Source organism: Acinonyx jubatus, chromosome A1, assembly GCF_027475565.1.
Source record: "Acinonyx jubatus isolate Ajub_Pintada_27869175 chromosome A1, VMU_Ajub_asm_v1.0, whole genome shotgun sequence".
Lineage (NCBI taxonomy): Eukaryota > Metazoa > Chordata > Mammalia > Carnivora > Felidae > Acinonyx > Acinonyx jubatus.
The window spans coordinates 91,011,318-91,033,419 of record NC_069380.1 but is presented as its reverse complement, the minus strand read 5'-3'; the positions used below and the strand labels follow the sequence as shown (position 1 = coordinate 91,033,419).

At 47.9% G+C, this 22,102-nt stretch overlaps 1 protein-coding gene across 1 annotated transcript in view; it reads right to left on the bottom strand.

Moving 5' to 3' along the window:
* Positions 1 to 22,102, bottom strand: part of COL23A1 (collagen type XXIII alpha 1 chain) — a 351,683-nt gene that overhangs the window by 44,742 nt on the left and 284,839 nt on the right. The window contains exons 4-5 of the mRNA XM_027076904.2: positions 2,852 to 2,859; positions 1,225 to 1,251 (exon numbers count right to left, since the gene is read on the bottom strand). Coding sequence (XP_026932705.1) covers positions 1,225 to 1,251; positions 2,852 to 2,859 — 35 coding nt within the window. The remainder of the gene's footprint in view (positions 1 to 1,224; positions 1,252 to 2,851; positions 2,860 to 22,102) is intronic.

The window sequence follows — 22,102 nt, the reverse complement described above, 5'->3', positions numbered from 1 at the left end:
TGAACCTCACCGCCCTCTTCACAGGGAGGGAAAGGGAGACTTAGATCAGCGAGTGGTAAAGATGGAATTCAAACCCCAGCTCCACCTGGACCTGGTGGCTGGTCTGGAACTCCTGTCCTTTACCTGGAAAAATGCATCAACCAAAATCTTCTCTTATGCCAGGGAGAAGGGAGTCAGGGAGTCACCCTGTGCTCAGAGGGGCCAATAAGGGGGGAAGAGGGACAAAACCCATTGACCCAGCCACTATCCGCTCTCCTTGAGATGCCCAGCTAGGAGGCACTATAAGCCCAGGTCTGCCAGGACTACCCTCCACAGCCTCCTGGGAAGGTGGTTCCTGCAGGACTGGGGGAGCCCCCCCCCCCCCCCTTCCATCACCAGCCCATCCAGACTCTGGCCAGATCTGGTCATTACTGAGGCCTCTGAATCAACCAACATTCTCCTCCGTGCACCTTCCTGACCTGAAGGCACAGAACAACTCCATCGCCCAACCATATGGTCCCGCCATGCTCTCCTTCCACCAGGTCACCCCCCTGCTCTGATACATCAGGACTTCTGGATGCCACGGCTGTGGTCCTTAACCTCTCTGAGCAGGACTGGACGGCCACACAGCTACATCAAATTTTGCTTTTCATGCAGCACTCACCCAGCCTGGGCGGGGCACGTTGACTGCAAGTATAAGCCAACTTCTAGGTTTAATTCAAAAGATCTGAGAAGGCGATGACACCACAAAGACCAAACTGGAATCAAGCAGTCTCCCGTTCCTGAGTGCTGACAAGACTCGGTGGGCTGGGAAGGACAGCCCCTGCCCACTGGGAAGAGGCTGGCAGCCAAGCCAGCCAGGGGGAGGGAGATGGGGTGGGGGTGGGGGGAAGGGGCACTCCACAGCCAAGGGCTGGACCCTCGGTGCAGGGCTGATGGTCTGGGAAGCAAGAGCGTTGGGGGACGATCCAGGATGCCAAGGAGGCTTCTTCTTGAGCCTCTCTGCTTTGCCTGCAGGATGGCTGGAGCAGCGGACGTTCCCACCAGGCCAGCCCTGCAGGTCTGCACATCCCTCACCTTCCTTCTCAGAGCTAACGCTAATCCCCTCCAAAGAGAGACCTCAGCCACTGAAAGCAGAAGAGGGGGAGGGGGCAGGAGCGCAGACAGAGTTAAATAAAGGCTCAGAGGAAGAAGATCAGCTTGAGAGAAAAGGGCACAAAGAGCAAAAAATAAACGGCAAATTACCGGGTAGCCATCTCGTCCTGATTGCCCCTGTGGTAATTAATACGTCATTAATAATCAGACTTTCAGCAGAAAACCATATGGCAACACTTATAACTCAATCAGGGCCCCCGATCCCCCCACGTTGTGCGGGGTTTGCAGCAAAGGCTGATGGTTGGTAATGACTCCTGGGGGTGGGGGGGAACGCGCTCAGGGCTCCGGCGGGTCTGGGAGATGGAGCACCCATTTCCTGCCTCTTGGAGCCAGGCTGGAAGGGCCACCAGGGCACACACCCACACGATTCAGGAGGGGCACATGGTGAGGACCACACGGGGATGTGGGATTCTGAAGGGTGGTGTCACAACCACCATGGAAAATGCTCCCTAAATCGGGACTAAAGGGCAGAAATGGCTCTTCCTGCCTGTCACCACTGGGAGGGAGTAGACTGGAGGAAGACAGCCTTAGAAGCCACAGATATGGGGGGGTGGGGAGTGGCATTTATTGCTACTGGATGTCCCTACCGGCTCAGAGCACTGACTGTCTGGCCTGTGTCCCACACATCAGCATCCATCTCAGGCTGCAGCTTGAGATTTCTGCATTTGTTGAATACATTTAATAGTTTAACAGCCAAGTCAAAAAAAAAAGAAAAAAAAGAAAAAAGAAAAAGAAAAAAGAATCAGTCCACTGCCCTCTGCATTACGCACTTTAGCAAGTTCGCACAGGCTAGCCTCATGTGACAGCCAGGAATGACTCAACAGGGAGAAACTGCTCGTGGCCAATAAATCTACACATTTCTTGCTGGCTCGCTTTCTGGCTCAGCGTGGTGCTGCTACATGCATGGAGAAGCCCAGATTCCAAAGGGTGCCGATTGGGACGTGAATCATGGTAAGCGGAAGTCAAAAATAAAACTGATCATCCGAAAGGAATTCCTTTAGAAGGTTCATTTTGGCTCAGTGTGTTCCTTGAATTGATTCGTCAGGATTCACTGGGCTCTGAAAAACCGCCAAGATGAATCAAAGGCACACTAGTCACGTGTCTTGGAGGAGGACAGGGATTTCCGGGGCGCTGACCACCACCCACCCCTGCTCTCCTTGCTGCCCCCTGGCGGCCGGCCCCCCTCCCGCGCATCCTCCTCGGACCCAACACCCTCCCTGGCCAGTGGTGCTGGGCAGGGTTCAGCTGCCGGATCCAGAGGGTCAAACACATTGTGGCAAGTCAGGAAAATGGACCCCATTCTTCCTGGCATCTCTGCCTGACTCCAGAGCCCTTTGTGCCAAAGCATGTGAGACAAAAACATTTAAATGGATTAAATGCCGCGGAGCATTTAGAAAGTAGGGGCACGGTGCTTGCATTTCTGTGCACCAAGTGGAGCCAGAGACTCCGAGAGGAGCAGTCAGGATCGTGCCAGCTCTCTTGGAGGGCAAAACGGTCACAGAATGCTTCACAAGGCAAGTCAAACCCACAGAATTCTGTGCTTGTATTTGTCTACAAATTATAAAAAAAATATGGCCCCTGTCCAGGACTAAGTTTTCTTTTTTTTTTAAAGGACACAACACATCTAACTAAAAAAACTTATTTTCATGAAATAGCTACAGAAGAGAACGAAATGTCTTATCTTTCAGGAGCAGAGAGCATAATCCAGGACACTTACAGGAGGACCTGCAAAACACAAGCAGAGAAACCCCAGTCAGCGTCAAAGGGAGAGAGGGTCCCCTTGGCCAGGCCGGCTCCTTCCTCAGCCGGCTGCTGGCCACCCCTCCTTGCAAGCCTTCACAGGTCCCAAAGCTAAGGGGCAGGGCAGAGGGGGCGCCTTTGCCCTCGCAGGGGCAGGGCTGGGCGTGTGGGTGGCAATGACATCCTGCATGCATTGGTTCATGCAAACATTTCACAAGGTTGCTGTTGATCCGCTGCTGGGGACCCACACGGGTCGGGTTTTGGCAAGCTAGGTAGGAGTCAGACCTGTTCCTGCTTGAAGAACCAATTTTGGTGCTCACCTGGGGTCAGTTCATTTCTATCGAAGGGGAGAGATGTGTGGGGGGAGAAAACATTTGGGGCAGAGGGAACACAGCGCTCCGAAGAGTTACAGGTATGTGTGTGGCTGAGCGGACACGCAGGGGATACCCGTGGTTCAGCCCTGGGGTTAGGGGCGCCGGGTCTGGGTGTGTGTGGGGAAGCCGAAGGGGCTGAGTCCAGAAGACTCCAGAAAGGCTGAGTGCAGCACGCTGAGACCAGTCTTATAGCAGATAAGGGCTCCTGGAGAATGTTCGTGAAACCCACAGGTGTCTTCACCTCATGGTGTGCAGACCGCACTGCATTTGACCTTTGCAAGAGGTGCAGTAAACATCCCCACTTGACAGATAGCATAGAGGCTCAGGGAGAAAGAAGTGACTTGTCCAAGGCCACACAGTTGGTTAGGAGTGGAACTCATCCCAGAAGGAGCTCTCCCAACTCCTGAACCCTACGTACTTCCCACTAAAGCCATGCTGTGGCCGTGCCAGCAACTACTCTGCTTCCTGCAGACCCTGGACCTCAGTCTGGATAGCGAGGCCGGCACAGGGAGGTGACACTCAGCCCTCAGTGGGCCCATGCGTGTTTATGGATCACCACCCATGAGCCGGGTCCCTCTGGGAGAGAGTAATGGGACACACTGGTAACAGTAAGAGGCAGGACCTCGGACTCACAGAATTTTCCTTGGAAGGATAGATGCTTAAGAAAACAATCATGCGGGGAGAAGCACAGGAAGCTCCCAGCACGTATGAGGTACCCCAGCCAGGCCCTGCTGATTCAGGGCTGGAGGCTAGGCTGCGTCCTGAAGGTGAGAGAAGATTATCTCAGACAGGAAGGGGGAGGAGCTGTGTGACAAAGAAGGGAAGGAGGGGGCGGGGCAGGGATTTGAATGGTAGCTGGAGACAAGGAGCACTCATGGGTCCTGTAGGGAGCAGTGGTGGCAGGGGGCAAGAGTGGCAGTTGCCCCCACGTAGGTGATGGTGGCCTGGACTCGTGTGCTGACTGTGGAGATGGAAAGAAGTGAGTCAGAAGACACTTGTCAGTGGGGACCGACAGGACTTGCTCATCGGTTTAATGGCAGGGTGTGTGTGTGTGGGGGGGTGCATAGGGCATAGAAAAAGGAGAGACAAGACAGAGGCTTTCAGCTTGAAAAACTGATGTGTGATGGTGCTAATACCCAAGAATGGTATACGGGGGGCTGTGTGGCCCCTAAGTCCAGACTAGGGTGGGGCGGGGCGTTGGCCACCTGGACATCTGTACACCTGACTTCTCACCTTCTGCCAGGGACCTCGTGCCATATTTTCCCCGGGAAAGAAAATGCCCTGGACGGATGTACTTGCACCTGTGCCCAGCCTCCTGTCCGTGCCCCTGAGGTTATGTCAGAGAAGCTGACTGGCCCTACCTTCCCGGGCCCCAGCACCCACCACTGCCTTTCTCTCCCTGTTGCATCATCAGACTGACTTTCTCCAGCAGCTGCTTCCCAGCAGTTCTGGAACGGCTCCAGTTCCTGTGCTCACATGCCCTCCTCTGCTCCGGCCTGGCTCTCCTCCCCCCTCATTGCTGGGAAGAGGGGGTCTCCTGTCACTGCCTCTCCTTCCCTGCCTTCTACGCACCTTGTGACCCTCTGATATGGATTCCATCCCTCTCACCACCAAAATGGCTCTCACTGAGTCCCTAACCACCTGCTACCAAGGATTTCTCCTCCTCCTTCCACACTGCTAAGCCTGCCCTCCTTCTGGAAGCACTCTCTCCCTTTGGCTTCTAAAAGGTCATGTTCCTCCTGCTTCCTTGGTTGTTCAGCTGGCTCAGTCTCTCCCAGTCTCACACAGAGGCTCTGCTGAGCTCATGGCAAGGCTTTCTTCTCTTCAGTCTTCTCAGCTCATCTGTCCCTTCTCTCCTGTCTTCCCTGGGAATCTCATCCCACTCATGACTACACTAGACAGAAGTGACAGAAGTGTCCCACGTGGGCAACTCTAGCCCCAACTGTGTCTGAGAAGCCCAGACTCCCTTTGCGAGCTGTCTGCTTGTCATTTCCCCTTGAACAATCCTCATGATACCTCAGGCCAAGGTGCACAGACACGTTCATGATATTCTGCCCACAAAAGCGCCCCTCTTCTGGTTCCTAGTCTCCATGGATGACATTTCCTACTGCCTAGTTAGAGACCCAGACAACGAGGAGTGCCCCTCGACACACTCTCCCTCCCTGATCTACTGGGACATCCACATTCATTCCACAGACATTCACTGACCACTGCTGTTCTGGGCAGTGGGACACAGCAGTGACAATGACAAAGATCCCTGCCCTAAGGAATTTACCTTCTAGCCAGAGAGGTAGCTGAGATACCATAGGCATAACACACAAGCTCATCACCTACAAAATGGTAAGTACTAAGGAAAGAGAGAGGCAGTGGGGCAGGGCAATGGGGAGCTGTTAGTGCCGGGGTGCAGACTGGTGTGTTCAATAGGGTGGTTGGGGTAGACATCTTCCTGAGGAGACATTTAAGCAAAGGTTTCCTGTGGATTCCTGGGAAAATGTGTACCTACCAGAGGGAACACCCAATGCAGGAGGGCACCTGGTATGTGTATATGTGTGTGTGTTTTTAATTTTTTTTTTACTTTTGAGAGAGAGAGAGAGAGAGAGAGAGAGAGCTGGAGAGGGGTAGAGAGAGGGGGACAGAAGATCTGAAGTGGGCTCTGTGCTGACAGCAGAGAGCCCGACATGAAGCTAGAACTCACAAACCGCGAGATCATGACCTGAGCTGGAGTCAGATGCTTAGCCAACTGAGCCACCCAGGCACCCCATCACCTGGTGTGTTTAAGGAACAGCAAGGAGGCCAAAGAGGTGACAGCAGAGGGGGAGGTGGCTTCAGGGAGGTGGTGGGAAGGGGTAGATTGGGTAGGGTCTTGTTGGCCATTTCTAGGACTTTCTCTTCTCTCTGATATGGGAGCCCCTTCAGGGCTCAGTGCAGACACAGGACAAAACCTGCCTTGTGATCCTGGTATGAAAAGGATCACACTGTGTGGGGAGGCAAAGGTAGGATCCTGCAGTGATGCCAGGGAGGGGTGATGGTGGCTCCCAGCTGGTGGTGGCAGTGGAAGGGGTGGAAGTGTCTGGATTCTGGATCGATTCTGAAGGCAGAGTCAAGATGATTTCTCAAGACTCTGGAGAGAGGACTCAAGCAAGATGTCCCTTGAGTGACCACAGAAGTGGGGAGACTGTGGTCCAGCAGGTTTAGCAGGAAGGATCGGGAGCTCAGCCTTGTACAACCCAACAGAGGTTGGGAAGAAGAGAAGAAGGTTCTAGAAGCTGAGTGGAGAGAGTGCATCGAGGAGGAGGGGCTGTGTGTGTGCCTGTCACTTTGGACAGATGAGTAAAATGAAGACTGAGACCTGCCCGCTGGCTCTAGCCACACAAGGGGCCCGGGGCAGGGGGAGTCATGGGTGTGCACATCTGGCTGGAGATGGTTTGGGGAGAAGGGAGGGGAGGAATGGGGGCAGTGAAGGCTTTCAAGCAATTCAGCGGCAAAGGGGAGCGAAGGCACAGAGCATGTGCTTTGGAGACACAGGGTCCAGAGAGGGCCACTTCTTCAAGATGAGAGACACAGGACAGTATGTCTGCTTTAATGGGAGTCATCGGCAGTGAGGGGAAGATCCAACATGGTGGAGAATGGGGGATTCTGGGAGCGATGAGGGAATGTCTCCCCCTACCCCCCAGGAGGCCGAACGGTTGCATGTTGGCCCATGAGACCAAGCAGGAAGGCCTAGTGCGGTGTGGCTGGGTGTGCGGCCCATGGGGGGAGGTGGAATTTTCCACAGTTGCCTCTGACTGTTCCCACTGCCAGTGGAGTAGGAAACGAGGCCATCAGCCATGAGTGACCCTGGTGGAGGAGGTGTGGGGGCCACACAACCATTAAGCTGTGGTCTGGCATTTAAAGTGCAAACCGGCCAGCATGGCAGGGGGTGGGGGACAGGGTTGCGTGTGTTTCCCACCAGCCACGGTTGCTGCACAGGTGCCGGAGTGCACATGTGGGGTTCGAGCCCAATGGGGCGAGGTGGTGGGATCTGTGGGTTGGGAGATGGGTGAAATGGAAGGAATGTGGGGTCAGGGAATGAGGGAGTGGGCTGGGGTGAATTGTGTGAACTGGGGCATCATGGACGTTGCATTTACCAGTGATGTTGAGGCGTTGGCCAAGACCATGGGAGGGAGGGAGGGGGCGAGGTCGGCCGGAGTCCCAGCTCACCAAAGGAGGCCTGGGTGTGTGAGGGACTTCTATGTTTGCATCAGCGCTCCCTAGGAATTTACCCAGAAGTAGTGATGGAGGGAGGGCTGCAGATACAGGAGCTGAAACCCACTAACAATGAGGGGGGTGTGCAGGGGTCAGAGATGGCCTCACATATGCAGACATATCACTACCCCAGTCTCCACTCTGGGGCCAGGGTGGTGTTTTCAAGACGCAGATCTGATCATGGCACTCCCATCCCCCAGTCCTCATTTTCCCACAGTTCTTAGGACAAAGGCCCCAATCCTACACCACTGCTATGCTACTCTCTGTCCCCTTGAACCCATGGGAAGAGAGGCATTGTTTAACTAGAGGGGTGCTAGGCAGACTGGTGGTTATTGGGACAAAGTGAAGTTGGATCTGTGCCTCAGCATGAGTCAGGATAAATTCCAGAAGGATCAAAGTCTTACATGTTAAAAAAAAAATCATAAAAATCCTAGAGGAAAACAGACCCACGAATACAGAGAACAAACTGGTGGTTGCCAGAAGCGAGAGGGGGGCGGGAAAAATGGGTGAAGGGGAGTGAGAGATATAGGCTTCCAGTTATGGAATGACTAAGTCACAGGGATGAAAAGTACAGCATAGGGAATATAGTCAATGACACAGTAATATTGTTGTATGGTGACAGAGGGTAGTTATACTTGTCATGAGCACAGCATAACGTAGAGAAGTTGAATCACTGGGTTGTGCACCTGAAGCTCACGTAACACTGTGTGGCAATGATACTTCAACTAAAAAAAAAATCCTAGGGGCGCCTGGGTGGCTCAGTCGGTTAAGTGTCCAACTTCGGCTCAAGTCATGATCTTGGGGTCTGTAGGTTCAAGCCCCACGTTGGGCTCTATGCTGACAGCTCAGAGCCTGGAGCCTTCTTTGGATTCTGTGTCTCCCTCTCTCTATGCCTCTCTCTCAAAAATAAATAAAGATTAAAAAAAATTTTTTTTTAAATCCTAGAGGAAAATTCCTTTCTAACTGTGGAGAGGGGAAGGTTTTTCCAACTACAGTTCATAATCCAGAAGCCATAAAATAAAAGTCTGAGTCAACCATATAAAAACAAAAAATGTCTAACAAGGCACAAAGCACTGGAAGCAAAGACAAAAGCCACGGGGAAAACTATTTCTGACTCATGTCACAAAGGCCGATATACCTTGACACAAAAATGCTCCTACCAATTAACCCTAAAAACATCAACAACTTATTAGAAAAATGGTCAAAGATATGAGGGGACAGTTCACAGAAAACATAAATAGCTTCTAAATATATGAAACAAAAGCAAATTTTTATTCATAATATAAGTAAAGAAGGTTAAAACCATAATCCCAGCAGAGTCTGATTTGGCAGTGCTAATTAGGGCTCAAAATGCATGGGCGGGGATGCCTGGGTGGCTCAGTCAGTTGAGCATCTGACTCTTGATTTTGGTTTGGGTTATGATTCTGGGGTCGTGGAATTGAGCCCTGAGTTGGGCTCTGTGCTGAGAATGGAGCCTGTTTAAGACTCTCTCTCTCTCTCTCTCTCTCTCTCTCCCCCCCCCCCCCCGCCGCTTGTGCATGCACTCTTTCTCTCTCTAAAATAAATAAATAAATAAATAAATAAATAAATAAATAAAATGTATGTGTCAATTTCTGCAATGATCCTTCTAGGAATGTATTCTGTAGATGCATTAACGTATATGTTAAAGGACAGGTATATAAAAATATTCATAGCAGAACTATTTGTGATGGCCAATAATTAGAAACAGCACAATGAATCTGTGTAAAGAAAGGATGGTACAAGCCATAAAATACCTAGGAATAGATCTAACCAAAGAGGTGAAAAAATCTATACACTACAAACTATAGAAAGTTTATGAAAGAAATTAAAGAAGGCACAAAAAAATGGAAATAGATTCCATGCTCCTGGATAGAAAGAACAAATATTGTTAAAATGTCGATACTACCCAAAGCAATCTACATATTCAATGCAACCCCTATCAAAATAACACCAGCATTCTTCACAGTTAGAACAAACAATCCTAACATTTGTATGGAACTAGAAAAGACCCTGGATAGCCAAAGCAATCTTGAAAAAGAAAACCAAAGCAGAAGGCATCACAATCCTGGACTTCAAGCTATACTACAAAGCTGTAATCATCAAGACATAATGGTACTGACACAAGAACAGACACTCAGATCAATGGAACAGAATGAAGAACCCACAAATGTATGGCCAACTAATCTTTGACAAAGCAGGAAAGAATATCCAATGGAATAAAGACAGTCTCTTCAGCAAGTGGTGCTGGGAAAACTGGACAGTTACATGCAGAAGAATGAACCTGGACCACTTTCTTACACCATACACAAAACTAAACTCAAAATGGATAAAAGATCTCAATGTAAGACAGGAAGCCATCAAAATCCTTGAGGAGAAAGCAGGCAAAAACCTCTCTGACCTTGGCCGCAGCAACTTCTTACTCAACACGTCTCCGGAGGCAACGGAAACAAAAGCAAAAATGAACTACTGGAATCTCATCAAAATAAAAAGCTTCTGCAAAGCGAAGGAAACAAACAGCAAAACAAAAAGACAACCAACAGAATGGGAGAAGATATTTGCAAATGACATATCAGATAAAGGGTTAGTATCCAAAATCTATAAAGAACTTATCAAACTCAACACCCAAAAACAACTAATCCAGTGAAGAAATGGGCAAAAGACATGAATAGACACTTCTCCAAAGAAGACATCCAGATGGCTAATAGACACATGAAAAAATGCTCAACATCACTCATCATCAGGGAAATACAAATTAAAAGTTCAATGACATACCACCTCACACCTGTCAGAATGGCTCACATTAACAACTCAGGCAACAACAGATGCTGGCGAAGATGTGGAGAAAGAGGATCTCTTTTGCATTGCTGGTGGGAATGCAAGCTGGTGCCATCACTCTGGAAAACAGTATGGAGGTTCCTCAAAAAACTAAAAATAGAACTACCCTATGACCCAGCAGTTGCACTACTAGCTATTTATCCAAGGGATACAGGTGTGCTGTTCTAAAGGAACACATGCACCCCAATGTTTACAGCAGCACTATCCACAATAGCCAAAGTATGGAAAGAGCCCAAATGCCCATCGATGGATGAATGGGTAAAGAAAGATGTGATATATATATATATATATATATATATATATATATATATATATATATATAAAATGGAGTATTACTCAGCAATCAAAAAGAATGAGATCTTGCCATTTGCAACTATGTAGATGGAACTAGAGGGTGTTATGCTAAGTGAAATTAGTCAGAGAAAAACAAATATCATATGACTTCACTCATATGAGGACTTTAAGACACAGAACAGATGAACATAAGGGAAGGGAAACAAAAATAATATAAAAACAGGGAGGGGGACAAAACATGAGACTCTTAAATATGGAGAACAAACAGAGGGTTATTGGAGGGGTTGTGGGAGGAGGGATGGGCTAAATGGGTAAGGGACATTAAGGAATATACTCCTGAAATCATTGTTGCACTATATGCTAACTAATTTGGATGTAAATTAAAAAAAAAAAAAGGATGGTACAGGGCAACTTTAAATGGACTATTATGCAGTTGTGAAAAGACTAACGTGATTCTATATGCTGTAATGGGAACGATCTCTAAGGCATATTGTTACATTTTTATTTTTATTAAAAATTTTTAATTTAATTTATTAAATTTTTTAAACATTTATTTATTTTTGAGAGACAGAGTATGAGCAGAGGAGGGGCAGAGAGAGGGAGACACAGAATCTGAAGCAGACTCCAGGCTCTGAGCTGTCAGCTCACAGCCCAACGTGGTTCTTGAACTCATGAATCTCGAGATCATAACATGAGCCGAAGTTGGACGCTTAACTGACTGAGCCACACAGGTGCCCCCTCTTCTTTTTCATTTTTTATTTTTATTTTAGAAAGAAAAAGTGCACATGAGCAGGGGAGAGGGGCAGAGGGACAAAGAATCTTAAGCACGCTCCACACTCAGCATGGAGCCTGACAAGGGGCTCAATCCCGTGACCCTGGGATCATGACCTGAGCCGAAATCAAGAGTTGGATACTCAACCAACTGAGCTACCCAGGTGCCTCATATTGTTACATCTTTAAAAAGGTATGGAACAGTACATTACTATGCAGCCATTGTGCTAAGAAGAAAACCTGGTAGGCTTTTGTTTGTATAAACATGGTACATCTCTGGTGTGGACACAGAAAGTAGAGCCTGCTTGGGATTCTCTCTCCCTCTCTCTCTGCCCCTCCTCTGCTTGTGCTCTCTCTTTCTCTCCCTCTCAAAATAAATAAACATTACAAAAAAAAAAAAAAGACAAAAATCCCCCCCCACAGCTCTTCTGCGTGGCCCGCACCGCATTAATGCCTGTGCCCTTGGCCTCAGGATATTCACGTCCACCACGGCCCCGGCTTTATCAGCCTTCCATGACCATAAGACTGAAGACAGTGGTCACCAGGTTGCCTCTGAGTAGGGGAACCAAATGGCGGGAGAACAGAAGTGGCGGGGAGAGACTAACTTTTCAGCATGGAGCTCTTTCACATCACTGGATACTTGTGTGTGGCTTACCAAGTCAGCAATGGCCATAAACTTTAACTGAAAATGGCTGGAGTAAGGTCTGTGTTTAAAAAAAAATTTTTTTAAAAACATTTATTTATTTTTGAGAGACATAGCATGAGCAGGGGAGGGCAGAGAGAGAGGGAAACACAGAATCTGAAGCAGGCTCCAGGCTCTGAGCTGTCAGCACAGAGCCCTATGTGGGGCTTGAACCCATCAACTGTGAGATCATGACCTGAGTTGAAGCTGGACGCTTAACTGACTGAGCCACTCAGGCTCCCCAGGTCTGTGCTTTTTTTTTTTTTTTTTTTTTAAAGAAAGCTACTTTATTTATTTATTTTTAAATGTTTATTTACTTTTGAGAGAGAGAGAGAAAGAGAGAGCGCAAGTGCACAAATGGGAGGGGCAGAGAGAGAGAGGGAGACATAGAATCCAAAGCAGGCTCCAGGCTCTGAGCTGTTAGTGCAGAGTCTGACGTGGGGCTCGAACTCACGAACGGTGAGATTGTGACCTGAGCCGAAGTCAGGTGCTGAACCGACTGAGCCACCTGGGCGCCCCCAGGTCTGTGTTTTTTTGTCTGGTCTTCCAGCTTCGGCTGCCGTTTCTCACACTCACCTCTAAGCTCCCTCTAAGATAGCTTAGACTGGGATTATCATTCTGAGAGCCTGGAGGTTCTGAGTATGCACCCCGGGTCTGGCTGGAGGTACAGCCCAGGAGAAGGCACTGTTAGCATAACCATCACTCACTCATGAGTCCTCATGAGTGTTGGGAGCTATGCTGTTTTCCTCAACCGTCTCATTTAATCCCTGCTGCCTCCTCACTGGGCACATGTTACCATGAGAAACAGGCTCAGAAAGGCTGCCGTTGATCTGGGCAGAAGCCAGGCTGTCTGACTCTGAGCCTAACAAAGGGGGCGGAGGGAAACTGCTTTGGCAGACAGAACTCTGATGTTGACAGAGCATTCCCCGGGGTCCCCGGGCGGGTGCGTGGCTCGTCTGAGGTCACCACGGTGGTGAGGGCGCAGCCCAGGTTAGAAGCAGCCTTGTGGGACCCCAAGCTCAGGACACCATCCACGTCTGCAGAGGGGTGGCCAGAGTGGGGGTGGTGGCACTCCAGAGAAGGAGCTTATCACCGGTGGACAGGTCACATGTAGCCCATCTGTGAGTCTCTGAAACAAACCAGCCGCCACCTCTCTTGGGCCCTACTGGCACTGCATCACAGGCCACCATTGCTTCACATCGGCACTACCCCCACAGCCTCCGAACTGGCCTCTTCTGGGCACTGCAACCTGCCAACGAGTGGGGGCCTCTTAAAAATGCCCAACGCTTCCAGGGTTTCCCATGCACGTGGAGTGACATCAAAACGCCCCTGTACAGGGGAGTCTGGGTGGCTCAGTCGGTTAAGCGTCCGACTCTTGATTTTGGCTCAGGTCATGATCTCACGGTTTGCGAGTTCGAGCCCCACGTCTGGCTCTGTGCAGGCAGTGTGGAGCCTGCTTGGGATTCTCTCTCCCTCTCTCTGTGCCCCTCCCCTGGTCATGCTGTCTCTTTCTCAAAATAAATAAACATTACAAAAAAAAAAAAAGACAAAAATTCCCCTGCACAGCTCTCAACACCCGTGCCCTTGGCCTCAGGACATTCACATCCACCACATCCCCAGGTTGTGGCTTCATCAGCCTTGCATGACCATGAAACCAGAAGACATCTCCTCATCCTTTGCCCTCACTGGTATCCATGACGGCTCTCTGGTATTTCCCATCTAAGCACTTATCATGATCCTTAATTATTAAATCCATTTCTTTGGGTGCCGATTATTGTCTGTGGGCCCCACCAGCAAGGCAGCTCCCCGAGAGCTGGGACCCCACCTGCCTGCAGGTCATCACCACTTCCAAGTCCGTGGCACCTGACTTCACAGCACAGGGTTGGGCCGTGCTGGCCGCAGCCCCTGGAGTCGTGGAGTGATGGATAGGGCGGAGGGCTTGGCTCAGGCCATCCAGGGGTCCCTGCTCAGCGCCCTCCAGCCGACCGCGTCACCCCACCCAGCGCCCTGGGCCCACTCTGCGTGCAGCTTGCAAACATGTGTTCCAGGCATCGCCTGGATCTGTTGGCTTTGCCGTCAGGAATGTGGGAGCAATTAAGAGCCAGATGACTTGGGAAATAAATAAAATGGGGCAGGGTAGAGGGTTCACTGATCCTGTGGCCTCTTTAACTGAACTGATGTTTGTAGCCCAATAGGGTTTTCCAAACCTGGAGCTGTTAGTCCCTCTGGGGAATAAACATTTCCCGAGTGTTTCCCGAAGGGTATATTCCTGGAAAAGGAGAGTGGGAAGAATATTTCCCATAGCCTGGCAGGTGCCCAGCCCACACACTGGAGGGTGGGGGGTGGCCTTGGTGCCTGAGGCTGCTGGGGCCATCGTCCCTGCGGACAGCCCACACCTGCTCCTCTGTGTTGTGCCTGGACTCCTAAGTCCCGCTCAGCTTGCTCCCTTCTCTTTCCAATGGGCCTGGCTCTGAACCAGCCCTCCGCCTCTCCCCACTCAGTCTGCTCCAGGGCAGAGGCTTGGAAGCCTTGGAAGGCTTGGCCACCATGAAGACAACGGTCTTCAGCCACGCTTCTCTGGAGCTGTCCCCGATGGAGCAGAGTGGGCCAAGGGCTTTTAAACCGAGTTTGTGGGTAGATGAAATGAGGCTTGCAGGTTGACAAATCCGGAGCCGGTAAACGAGTCCAAGAGCTGGCACTTAGCTCAGGTCTCCGGCCCGGATTTAATTAGGCCAGTACTATCAGGGAGTACAGAGGCTTTAGAATCCCAGCCCTGAGGAACTCTAGATCTGGAGCACAAGCCTGTTCTTCCTGAGGCAAGGAATGCTCCCCATCTCTGCCTCTCTGGACTGCTACAAAGCCTTGAGTGACACACTGTGCATGTGTAAAGTGCCCGGGACAGCAGTGGCACAGAAGAGGCACCAAAACCCAATGCTGGCTAGAATTACAGTCTTCTTTTTTAATTCTTTTAGTGTTTGCTTATTTTTGAGAGACAGAGAGACAGAGAAGACAGAATGAAAGCTGGGAGGGGCAGAGAGAGAGGGAGACACAGAATCTGAAACAGGCTTCAGGCTCTGAGCTGTCAGCACAGAGCCGGACGCAGGGCTCAAACACATGAACGGTGAGATTGTGACCTGAGCCGAAGTTGGACGCTTAAGCAACTGAGCCACCCAGGCACCCCTCTTTTTTTATTTTAAAGTTTATTTATTCATTTTGAGAGAGAGAGAGAGAGAGAGAGAGAGAGAGAGAGAGAGAGAATCCCAAGCGGACTCTGCACTGTCAGCGCAGAACCCAATGCAGGGCTCAATCTCACAAACTCTGAGATCATGACCTGGGCCTAAACCAAGAGTTGGGTGCTTAACTGACTGAGCCACCCAGGCGCCCCATTAACCGCTATATTTTCTTCTAAGGATTTATACTTTTCCCTCTTACATGTAGGTCTATGACACATTTTGAGTTAATTTTTATATGCTGTGAGGGAGAAATCCAGCTTTATTCTTGTGCATTTAGTTGCCCGAGTACCATTGAATTGTTTCACATTCTTGTAAAAAATAGTGATGGTAAATGTAAGGATTTACTTCTGGAATCTCAATTCTACTCTGTTGACCTATGTGTCTTATGTCTACACCACACTACCTTGATACTGCAGCTTTGTGTTAAGTTTTAGAATTGGGAAGTGTGAGGCCTTTACTTTTGTTTTACCTTTTCAGGGTGTTTTGGCTATTCTGGATGCTTTGCATTTCCATATGAATTTGAGGATCAGTTAGTTAATTTCTAAAAAAAAAATCAACTGGGATTTTGATAGGGATTGCATTGAAACTGTAGATTAATTTGTGGAGTATTGCCATATTAACATTCTATTATCTTCCAATCCATGAATATGGGATGTCCTACCATTTATTCAGGTCTTTTTAAATTTCTTTCAACAATATTTTATAGTTTTCAGTGTACAAGCTTCTGCTTATTTTATTAAATTCATTACTGAGTATTTTATTCTTTTTCATGCTTTTGTAAATGGAAATTGTTTTCTTAGTTTCATTTAAACATTCTTTATTGCTAGTGTATAGAAATACAATTGACCTTTAAAATATTGATCTTGTATTATGCAATCTTGCTGACCATGTTTATCAGCTTTTATAATTTTTCTGTGGATTCTTTATATAAAATAAATAAATAAATAAATAAATAAATAGTGTGAACCAAAAGACACTCAACATCATAATCATTAAGGCAACGCAAATCGAGAGCACAATGAGACATCACCTTACATCCATTAGATAGAATGGCTACTATAAAAAAAAATAGTGGCTCAGTCAGTTGGGGGTCCAACTCTTGATTTTGGCTCAGGTCATGATCTCACAGTTTGTGGGATCAAGCCTCGTGTCGGGCTCTCCACTGACAGTGTGGGACTGTCTCTTTCCCTCTCTCTGCCCCTCCCCTGCCTGCACATGCACGTGCTCTCTCTGTCTCTAAAAATAACCAAACTAAAATCAGAAAAGAACAAGTGTTAGTAAGGATGTGGAAGAATTGGAACCTTTGCGTTCTGTTGGTGGGTTTACGTCTGGACTCTTGATTCTGATTCATTAGTCTACATGCTTAAGGTGTCTATTTTTATACCAGCACCATACTGTTTTGATTTCTATAGTTTTGTAGTATAGTTTGAAATCAGGACATGTGATGCCTCTGGCTTTGTTCTTCTTTCTCAGATTTCTTGGGGTATTTGGGGTTTTAAAAATCCATTTCCATTTAATGTAATTGCTCAAGAGACAGGATTTATGTGTGCTAATTTGTTATTTAATTTCTCTATATTTTATGTCTTTTTTGTCCCTCTATTACTCCATTACTGCTTCTTTTTTTAAAAATAGATATTTTATAAGTGTACCATTTTATTTTTTCAACTTTTTTTTTTTAAATTTTTTATTTTTGGGATAGAGAGAGACAGAGCATGAACGGGGGAGGGGCAGAGAGAGAGGGAGACACAGAATCGGAAACAGGCTCCAGGCTCCGAGCCATCAGCCCAGAGCCTGACGCGGGGCTCGAACTCACGGACCGCGAGATCGTGACCTGGCTGAAGTCGGACGCCCAACCGACTGCGCCACCCAGGCGCCCCTATAAGTATACCATTTTAATTCCCTTGTTTCCCTTGCCATATTTTTGGAATAATTTTCTTAGTGGTTTCCCTGGAGTTTATAAAATACCATCTTAATAAATAATCTGGTTTACATGAGTAACAATTCACTTTCAACTGTACACAAATACTTTGCTCCAATAAAGCTGTGTTTGTTACCTCCTTCTTTGTACTTTTAGTGTACTTTTATGAAATTACCATTTCACGTGTCATAAGCCTATCAGTAGTTTTATCATTACTGCTTCATGCAACTGGCTTTTAAATCAGAAGAGAGAAAAGAGTTACAAATAAAAATTCATTTATACTGTCTCTCATATTCACCTATGTAACTAACTCACTAAAGCTCTTTATTTCTATATGTGGATTCAATTACTGTCTAATGTCCTTTTATTTCAGATTGAAGGAATCCCTTTATTGCGTGTAAGTCAGGCTGATAGAAATCAATTCTCTCCATTTTTTGTTTATCTAGCCCTGTCTTTTTTTTTTTTAATTTTTTTAATGTTTTTTTTTTTTTAGTTTATTTTTGACAGAGAGAGAGAGAGAGAGAGAGAGAGTGAGTGTGCATGAGCAGGGGAGGGGCAGAGAGAGAGGGAGACACAGAATCTGAAGCAGGCTCCCGGCTCCGAGCTGTCAGCACAGAGCCCAACGCAGGGCTCGAACTCATAGACCGCGAAATCATGACCTGAGCTGAAGTTGGACGCTCAACTGACCGAGCCACCCAGGCGCCCCGCGACACATCTTAATTTTTCTCACTTTTGCAGTATACTTTTGCTATAGATTTCTCTGTTAATAGTTTTTTTCTCCCCACCACTTTGAATATGTCATCTGTATTGACTTTTGAGTCATGTTTTTCATGATTTCTAAGGAGAAATCAGCTATTAACCTTATCCAGGATCCCTTTACTGTGACGAGTCATTCAAGATTCTCTCTTCATTCTTTTCCTTTTGGCAGTGTGGCTATGATATTCTTAAGTGTGGATCTCTTCTGAGTTTATCCTGTGTGGAGTTTGTCAAGCTTCTTGGATGTGTAGATGAATATTTTTGTTTATATTTGGGAAGTTTGGGGCCACTAGTTGCTCTTATATTCCTTCTGCCTCTTTCTCTGTCTTCTCCCCTTTCTCAGGCCTTTGTTATGGGTATATTAGCATGCTTGACAGTTTCCCGCAGATCTCTGAGCCTCTGTTCATTTTTTTTTCATATTTTTTAATCTTCCTTAGACAGGATCATCTCAACAGACTTATCTTCAAGTTTGCTGATGCTTTCTTCTGCCAGCCCAAATCCAGTATTGAACCTTTTCAGTGAATTTTTCATTTCAGTGATTGCAATTTACAGCTTCAGAATTTCTATTTGGTTCTTTTTTTTTTTTAATACTTTTTATCTATTAATATTCTCCATTTGGTGGTACATAATTCGTCTGCTTTCCTTTAATTCCTTAGAGTTGCTTCCCTTTAGTTCTTCAAACATAATTTATAATAGTCCACATAAAATCTTTGTCTAGTAAGCATCTGGGATTCCTCAGAGACAGTTTTCATTGTCTGCATTTCCCCCTTTTTCATTGCTGTACTTTCTTGTGTCTTTGTGTGTCTCATAATTTTCTGTTAAAAACTGGGCGTTTAAAATAATCTGATGTGGTGACTCTGGAAATTAGATCCCCACCCTCCTTTCCAAGATTTGTCGTTGCTCTTTGTTTGTTGAGGGGCTTTCCTGACCAATTCTCCAAAGTGTATGCTCTTTGTCATGTGCAGCTACTGAATTCTGTCTTGGTTAGCTTCACGGTCAGCATGGACAGAGGTTTCCTTTAATGCCTTGACCCAACAGGTCCCCCATTCTGTGCCAAGGGGCTCTGTGTGTGTGTTGGAGCACAACTTCAGTGCATCACCAGGTTACAACTCTCCCTTGGCCTTTACTTCCTGCTTGAGCAGGGCCTCAAGGTCAGCCAGAAGGGAGAGACTGAGGCTCTCTCAGGTCTCTGGTGGACATGTACACAGCCCTGCACATGCAATTGCTTTCTGGATTCCCAAGAATACGCTGGAACCTTTCAAAGCCCCTTTGAGTGGCTCATCCCCTAGATTTTCATTCAAGTTTTTGTGTCAGTTTCTTGCTTGTTCCTACTGGTATTGCTACCTTAGGCAGCTGCAATGTTAAACAATTGCTGCTGAGTGTTTTCGGCAAGCACTCTGGGATACAGCTTTTCCCAGTGAGCTCGGCATAAGGTCAAATAAAGACAGGTCCTATGTATGGGCTTTTCCTGGAAGCTGACAGCTGGTGACAATTCTTTGGGAATAAGCATTTGGGGACCCTCAAATTGTTTTGCTTCCTCCATGGCTGCTACTTTTCACAGGTACCATGGTTGTGAGATTGATGGTTTTTAAGGCTACCATGGGACTGGGAAATGGGCAAGTTAAAATGCTAAAACCTCCCTGTTCTTAGCAAGATATTTGTCCTGAATAAACATTTCTTGGGTTATTACCAGATTTTAATTTCCAGAACTCTGAAAAGGTCCATTTTTCCCCCTAGTATTCTTGCTGCAGATTTTCAGAAGTCCTTACTCTACCATTCCAGAAGTGCTTCTTTTACTGAATTTTTAGAAAGGGTTTCTTGGGGTCAAGGTAGATTAAAAACCCTAACACTGACATGGCAAGGCAGACCTGTGTGATTGTAACAGAGCCAGTATGTGGCTATCCGTTAAAGTCCCAGTTCTTTTTTTTTTTTTTTTTTTTTTTTTTTTTAAGTCCTAGTTGTTAAATCACAGAAACTTCTGGAACTCTGAGACTTATTTGTCTCTGCAGGTTTAGCACAGGCATCAGCCAAACAGCATTAGATTGGTTTGTCCTTGTCTCTTCCTGCTTCCTAACCCTTTATTCTCCATTTGCCCACGAATCTCTCTTTCTCTTTTCCTCCTCCCTTTCCTCCCTCCTTCTTGTCAACAAGCATTTATTGACATCTCCTGAGTGCCTAGGGGTTCAGCCTTGCTCTGAAGAGCCCATGCTTTGGTGGAGAAGGACAGGTGTGCAGAACAGACCACCACAACCAGGTACAGAAGTGCTGGGACCGGGGGAGGAATCTGGGGATGCGGAAGCCAGGGAAAGTGAATGATTTGGGGGAAAGGAGGGTCTGGACGGAAAAAGGATCCTGCCCAAGGTCCCTAGTTCCCCAGAGTGCAAGAGCAGTGCTGAGAAGTGGGGGAGATGAGAAATCCATTCCATTACAACGGAAATGCATAAACACGGCAGGGCCCTGAAGGCATTTTCCAGGCAAAGGCTCCCACAGGCAGGGTCAGCTCTGTCTGCAGGTTTGTGGCCACAGCAGCAGCAGGAAGGCATCTCGGCCAGATTACTGGCCCACCAGACAAAAAGAGCCTTTCTCCCTGGGACACAGGAAAAGGCCTGGTTTGTACAAGGGAAGGCGCCACAGCCAGGATGTGCATGTGCATGAAACTATCTGGAAATAAACAGGAGGCCCAGCCCAAGCTAATCCAAGAGGGACATCTGCTCTGTGCCACTCACACCATTCCCTGACAGGCAGGGGATCAGGACCCGTCATGGGAAAAGGCAGGGAAGGGAGGGGGTGTTGCCCCTCCCTTGCCCAGCAGCTGACCTTAGACAAGACACTTCTCCCCTTGGAGCCTCAGTTTCCTTATCTACAAAATGGGGATGATAACATATTTTTATCTTTTGCAGCGTTCTGTGAGGGTCACACGAGATGAAGGACTTGAAAGGACCCGGGACAGAGGCCAAGTAAATCCTGGTCTTTCTTTGACTTTTAGACTGTGTTAAACCCGAGTCATAATTCGAATGGATTTTTGGAATAATATTATACTTCGTTCTCAAAAAAGTCACTATGCGTTAAAGGGCATCAGAAGCCTACAATAAAATGCAACGAAACCTTTTACATGGTAGAAAGGAGGACTGAGTGGTGAAGTGTGTTTTTGGAGAGCCGGTGGTGTGTGTGTGTGTGTTGGGGGAGTGATTACACACAAAACCAGTGAAGAAAAAAAAATAGTAAAGAAAAGTCGTGGCACTCTAACACAAAGCAGCCTTCAGCTCTGGAAGTCAAAGCAAGCAGAGAACCGTGAAGGGCATTTCCTAGTAATGAACTCTGGGGAGTTTATCTGGAAGTCCTCTTGGTAAGGAATTAGATAAGGCAAGCAGGCAGCAGCAGGAGGGGCGGGAAGCCCACGCCCAGCGCCAGGGAGAAGAGTCTGATTCAAGGAGAGAACTTCCCCATTTCCCCCTGGGATGCAATCTGCTTGGTGGTGGGTCCCTCTGGCATCACCAGCACACTCTCCTGGTGAAGTTGCTTAGAAGCTGAGCATATGCTCATTCACTCTGTGCATGTTTGTTCCAGAGCCTGCTGTGTGCCAGGCTCCGGACTGGGTGCTGAAGACTCAGGTGGGGGTTGGGGGGTGGATAGAGCCCCCAGCCAGCGGGGTTAGAGAAGGCTTTTTGGAGGAGATGCCTGAACTAGCTTTAAGGGCAAAGAGTAATGAACTTGGCCCAAGAGCCCAGGTAGAGGGGGGAGATTGACAGGGACTTGGCGTGGGGGATGGGGAAAGGAAGGGAGGTCAGGGATGCTGTCCTGGAGTCTGCACAGGGAACTGGTGGCTGGAGTCTCCCCATGACGATGATGATGATGACAGGGAGCCAGAGGAGAGCAGGTGGGGGTTGCTGGGTTCATTGGGGCAAAGTCCAACCTCCGGGCTGGAGACGACTTGGGTGGAGGCGTCATCAGCGTCACAAGAGAGCTGGAGCCATAGGGATGTCAGAAAGGACAGAAGAGCATCTCTGGCAGGCTGGTTTGAGAGGTAAGGGTCCCAGAGAATAGGCAGAGAGGGAGGGTGGGAGATGAGGGAGAAAAGGCAGGCCAGAGCTCACCAAGA